The sequence below is a fragment of the Gigantopelta aegis genome, unplaced genomic scaffold (genome assembly GCF_016097555.1).
Source record: "Gigantopelta aegis isolate Gae_Host unplaced genomic scaffold, Gae_host_genome ctg3525_pilon_pilon, whole genome shotgun sequence".
In the NCBI taxonomy this organism is placed as follows: Eukaryota; Metazoa; Mollusca; class Gastropoda; order Neomphalida; family Peltospiridae; genus Gigantopelta; species Gigantopelta aegis.
Window position 1 is genome coordinate 36176 of NW_024533385.1, and position 6710 is coordinate 42885.

Here is a 6710-nt window from a genome sequence, read left to right on the forward strand (position 1 = left end):
TATTCTTGTGGAGGTGATGGAACAGTTAAAGTGCACTCTTTAGATCTACCGGTATTTAGCTAACAATAATAATCTATAATAATAAGTCCATTATATTGTTTTACAATGCTAATAATTTTTTCATATCAATGGTGTGTCTTTTCTTATCTATTGTCATTGTTCTAAATAAGGAAGCTGCCATTACATGCCAAAAACATTAATAGTGAAGACTACTAACTATCTCGTTTGAGGTTTAGTTTCTCATTCATGCAAGAATCAAAAGATTTCTGAGTTTTCCTACAGCGATTGTGTTCTTGGTTGTTATAATCCAGACAAGTCCAGTGTTCAGTGAAGACTTCATTACAAGAACCTTTTGACTTTACGGAAAAAGAACTCTGTAGCACCATTGTGTCACCTAGATAGAATACAAGTTATTAAATTTCCACCTTTTTGTCCTGAGGAGAAAAGGGTCTGGCATAATGTAAAACAATGATTGTTTTGATGAATTCTTGTTTTAATTATATTCACTTATTATAATCAGGAGTACGAGATCAACAGAGATCAGTTCTGTATGGATTCTGATGACAATATAGGCTACAAATCCAGTGAGAAACTTGATGCTGGTTAGGAAGTAGGAGAACTTTAAACAAGATTTGTGTTGTGTGTGATTGAAGGCTTGATATATATTTTGCAGCACAAACTATTAAACCACCAGATCCTTCCTCATGTCTTCATTAGTGCACAAGTACTCATACTAATAAGTTTTATGTAAGTCTGTATTATCTATATACGTAGCTTTTGTGTAAAATAGTCAAACTGGCTACTTATCTATTATATAGTGATATGCAGAGAGGCTATTAAATTAAGTACCTTACCTCCTTGCCTTCCTGCAGACATTTTTCTGGGATCATTACCCTCTATTCTACATTGCATAAATGCATCATTCTTAGTTTTACAGTAGGTGCCATAATGATGAGCTGCACCCATTAGCAGTGCCGAAGTAACAGTTAGTCCTCAACATCAAGATCTCGAGCACTTATTTCAGCCGCATGTTTGTTCTGAATAAAGCCCAAGCAGGACACACCCACTCTCATAACTGTAAACATTGTATTTCTCTGGGGTATCATTATGCTCCTTTCTTTGCAGTTCCTGCCAAATAGCATTATGAGACAGTTGGTTTGAAATTATTCAAACGTCTAGCAGAAAATAATAGGCATGTCAAAAATATCGAGATTTGATTGAAACTATATTATTCAGTCACATAGACACAGTTAATTTACTATGAAGGCGGTTGTTCTGAAGGTCGATGTTTCTGATAATGTGCATATGCTTCAATAGTCCTTTTAACCCAGGAAGCAAAGTCCACAGTTGCTGCTTCAGAATCAGTGACAAATTTATGTGACTGCAATAGAAAGAGAAATCAGTATAATATTACATCCTAAGTGAATAATGAAATTTGTATCTCACAAGTGCCATTGAAGTGTTCATAACCTGTTACTTAGCATTCATAAATGTTAACTAGTAATATATTAATTATGCAATTTTATAAAAAAAGGCAATCCTCAGTCATATACATACATGTATGTACTTATAATCACATAAATTAAATGTGTAGTTTTTCATGTACATGTGATGTTATTATTACAAGATTAGTTCTAAGTGTTTCAACTGTTCTGGTGAAATAATAGTCATTTCCTATAATATTATTAAATATCGATCTCCCTCCCCAATACAGTTCAAAGAGAGAGAAAAAACTATAATCCTACAATGTGGATTGTAAATTATTTGTTAACACTGAATACACTTTCAACAATTACTATTGTATAATTATGATCCACCTTGACTCATGTGATCTTCAAACAAGGTGGTTTATCAGAATATGATTATGATGCACTTTCAAAACAAAAAACAACAAGTGTGAACAAAAAAAAAGCTGGATTAAAGTGAATTAAATTTTATAGCGTATGCCAAGTCTGTATATCTTTTGTTTTTCACAGTTGACTGTTGGAAGTAAATCATTGACTGTTAATTAAAATCAGTGTGCTTAAACACATGCCATTATTAGTCATAGTGGCAGTAGTGACTGTGTATGTATTTAAATCCATCAACTTTTAAGGTTATGTGAATCTCAGTGTGAAAAAGATTACTTACTAATAATGTTGTTAAGTCTCCTCTCTTCTTCACATCTTTCTGCAAACTATGTAAAGAAAGTGGAAAGTACATGTACTATAGTGCTAGCCCAATTTGGTAAACTATTGCGATATCATTGTACTATTATTTTGTGAAGTCGCTAAATGTTATTCTCCCACTCGTACTACTAACCACAAATCAACAAAGCTACAAAATTCTTCATTAAAATATTCAGCTGGCAAACGAGGAGGCTCCTACAAAAAAGATAGAAATAACAAACTGTTAGTTTATCCTTTTATCAGTGACGTTCAATAGGTACAACACAAACATGTATACACAAGGAAACAGCTACATCATTTATGGTTCAAAGTTCAAATAAGAAAGCCTAAAAGTAGTAGTCAGATGTTATGTATCTTTGACATCAATTATATAGATCAATAACTCTGTAGTAAACTAATTACTACATATAATAATCAATTTATTACTTACACTGTGAAATATGATCTGTAACAACTCAAATATAGGCATTCGTACAGCATTAGCATGAGAGGCAAGTGGATTACCCTTTGGACGAGGAGGTAATGTACCTAAAAGTGAATTAATATGTAGTTGTAATTAATATGTAGTTGTCAATATTATTAGATCAATTTAGAAGATTTCATTTCTATAGTGATACTATTCCTACTATACTCTATAATATGTATTTGTCATTAGATCAATATAGGACATTTCATTACTATAGTGATACTATTCCTACTATACTCTATTTATATAAACTTTAACATCTGCCTTGTTAAGTTCATTTATAAAGTATTAAAATAATCCACTAGTTTATATTAGCCTACAAGTTATAGCTACAAGTTACCTGCATTACTCATAAGCAAAGTATTGTCTTAAAAGAGTATACTATGAGCTCAAAGAAGCATAAGCATCGGAATTAAAAAATTTTCTGGGAGATTATGCCCTCACACCCCCTTAATGCTTCTTTAGAACTATTATTTTACCTGACCTTAATTCCCACTCTTACATACTATGCAGCAATTCACTTTTGCCCCTACCTTACAATTTTCTAAATGAAGTATACCAACTCACTCAAAATGGGATCTTAGGTCACTTTAAGCTACAAGTATGTGCCTATAGTCTTCCACTACTTTTAACAACATAGAGAACCTAAAACCTAAGATGCTGACTCTTTATTAATTTATAGTGTCCTATTACACGTCAAAAGGTAAGTAGTTGTAAAGATGTAAACACTTCACTATGTCAATAAAACTTGAGGGAGTACTGTTGTAAATTGAGGGTAAATAGGTGTCAGTTATGGAGTATATAGCATCTTCTATGTGCATGGAGTAATAATAACTAATAATCTATAAAGGAATATTTGTGCATTAAAGTTATAAAGCTATACGAAAGTCATAATATAAAGAATATTACACCAGGGAGACTGTTGCATTTCTTCTTAATTTGTTCCTAGGAGGCATTGGTATAGGATAACTGCCTATAGCCATTTCTATTAAAGAAACTCCTAAACTCCATATGTCAGATAAGACAGAATATACTTCTCCCTGAAGACGTTCTGGCTAAAAAAATATAATTATTCACAATTGCATTATTATAGTGAACCAATAGCTATAAACATCAAAAATTGTTCCCAATTACAGTTAACTACGAAATGCTAATGATCAAGATACTACACACACAAGTTAGTGTGGCTTAGCAAGAAGACTAGGTGTGGTAACCCACAGAGACAATAACACTCATAACAACTACTCTCCTACTACAACGTAGAAATAGTTATGTCTTAAATCAATTAAAATGTCACTGCCCACGTAACAACTATACTGCTATAATGACTCCCTCACTTCCCATTTAAAGTCATATATCAACTAAACTTACTGCCATGTAAGACCGTGTTCCCACAAATGAGTTTGCCAAAGAATTAATAAGTTGACCACTAACACCAAAGTCACACAATTTGATCTCCCCTCTAGAATTCACTAGATGTTTGATGGTTTGACATCTGTAGAATGAAGAATTCAATGATCATGTGATGTAAAATGTATTACCTCTGTGTATAATACGATGTACATCTCGTAAATATTGTAATCCCTTAATACCTAATGAAGAGAGAAAGAGAGCAAAGAGTGTGGGTTAAAGTGAAAACTTTTCCCAACTCACAGCAACTGTTATTTTTCCAATTATTTCAACTGAATCCGTCCAGTAATCAGAACCAGATCCAAACTGCCACCATCCTATAATGTAATACATTCCTCAATTAAAGATGACATATATAAAAGCATGCATTGCATATCATCACACAATCATAACATCATAGTACTTACCATATGTTGCATTAGAATAGATATCTCATTATTGACATTAATAAAACCTACCAAAGAATCCAACAATATATGGAGAGTTACATTCATGTAAAACTTTAAGTTCTCGCATAATCTGATTTAGAATTGTTGGTTTAATATCTAACATAATCATCTAAAGAAGGAAAGAAAACAAACATTGTTGAAATGACTCATTGAACAAAAGGATCGAAGAATTCAAAAAATCCTTGCTTGTAGTATTATTATCAATATTTCTGTTACTATCTCTGACATTACTTAATAATCCTTAGCTGACATAATATAATAACCATAACTAATGTAATTAAAACAATTACACAAAATAAAATCAACAGATGTACATGTATTTAAATTATGTTATCATTAAGAGTTAGTTAACACTCTGTTTTTAACTACACACCTGATGCGTAGAGATAGCTTTGGTTATCATTGGTCATGTCCAAACCATTACAACAATCTTAACTACAACACTCACAAATTATTTGGTGAGTTGATATGTCAATGGAATTTTATCGATTAGACAAAAATAAAGATATTAAGGATGACACATGTAATGTCATATTATTTTAAACTTGCAAAAAAGTCATCACTTTAACATTATACAAACTGTTGTTTGTGACTATATAATTATAACACAGTTGATGACAGAACCTTTGTACAATGGTAGGAAGTATCCACTTTTAAAGGTCATCATGTGTGCAAACTTTGGCAATTTAATTAACCACATCTTCCAGAGAGACTTTGATATTGAAATCATATAAAGTAAAAAACTATAGGATGTTACAGTATTTGATCCAATGTCCTAACTTAATGATTAATAAAGTTTTCCAAGCATGAGATTATTAAAAAGCTAAAAAACTATTGCACAATAGCCTACTAATTACAGTCCTTTAAATTTCATCGTTATTATTAGAATAACCGACAACATCTCTAATTGTGTCAAGATTACATTAAAATGAGAGATTAAGACCTGTCCTCTCTTAATTACCTTTCTTGCCATTATGATATCACTTGGTTTATGCTTAAACTTCAATACAACTCCACCATTTCCATATCCCAAACTCAGATAATTTCAAAAACTGACTGTCCTTGAGTTCTCCTGTTTTAGTAGCTCTTTCTTTTCCATTAAAAAATTGCCATGTCAGCTCTTTGTTCTTAGTAATAGACAAATTCTCGAATAGCTTTCTGGAGGGCTTCAATCCTAAAGAAGTAACATAATAAATGCATATACTATATCTGAATTACATCAAACTAAGTATGTACTTACACCAAACAATTCAATATTTAATCCTACTACACCAAAGGGACCAGTCATAGTAGGCTTATAATAAATAGACATTTAATATGGTATTTCTTACTCTGACAAAAAGTCTACTGGTGGAGGAGATCGGGACTATCAGCTGCTTCCACTGAGGACTGTAACTAAGAGGTGATGGCTTTTTCCTTTCTTTTTTTTCGCCATATGTTGCTATAAAAAATACCCCATCAACTTTATGACTGAATTGAGTATTGGCTCTCATAAACCTGGCAGTACATATTTATTGTTGGATGATAACAGTATGTAAGTCTATGGACAAAAGGAAACTCACAAAATACATGTATTGTTCTCTAAAGTATATCCAACAGTAGATTTTGCACCTTTGTGCACAGCAACAATAAATGGCTGTGTCCCAGACCGAAATACACACCCACTAAATTTTGAATTTTGATAGGTCGTTTGGGGGGGGGGGCGCCGCACTATTGTGTTATGAATTGCGACGTTCTAACGTCATGTATAAAAAGCACGACGACAGAAAAGACAAGCTGAAGAAAAGGGGAATTCACTCTCAAAGTATTCACGCCTCAAAAAGTGCAAACTTCAGACTGGAGATTATCGATAAAACTGACGGGAAGGAAAAGAACAGAAACAGAAAGATATTACCTAGTCAAATTCCGACATTCTGTCTCTGTCGACGTGTTGATTACACGAGGTAACTTTTCGACAACATTTCGACATGTGTTCGACAAGACTGTGTTTATATTGCTACTAGCTATCTGTCCTCTTCAAAACTCAAGGTAAAGATATTGTTATAACGAGGTGATAAGTGCTTCTAAAAGCCAGGCCAACATCACTGGGCGTTAGGATGCACGACCGCATGATGACTGTGGTGTTGACTCGCTATTTGTCATAGTTTGTTACCTCGCTTTGTCTCTTTTATTTGTCAATAATAATCTAGTCAAGTGTCTACAAGTTGTATTGTCATA

General features: G+C 32.8%; 1 protein-coding gene and 1 pseudogene across 1 annotated transcript; both read right to left on the reverse strand.

Moving 5' to 3' along the window:
* Positions 1–212: 212 nt before the first annotated feature.
* On the reverse strand, positions 213–966 carry LOC121392207 (NADH dehydrogenase [ubiquinone] 1 alpha subcomplex subunit 8-like). The gene is given in 3 exon segments (XM_041523540.1): positions 213–356; positions 855–878; positions 880–966. Coding segments are annotated over 3 exon segments (255 nt in total).
* A 2573-nt stretch (positions 967–3539) lies between these two features.
* LOC121392208 lies at positions 3540–5667 on the reverse strand (annotated as a pseudogene).
* Between the last annotated feature and the right edge of the window lie 1043 nt (positions 5668–6710).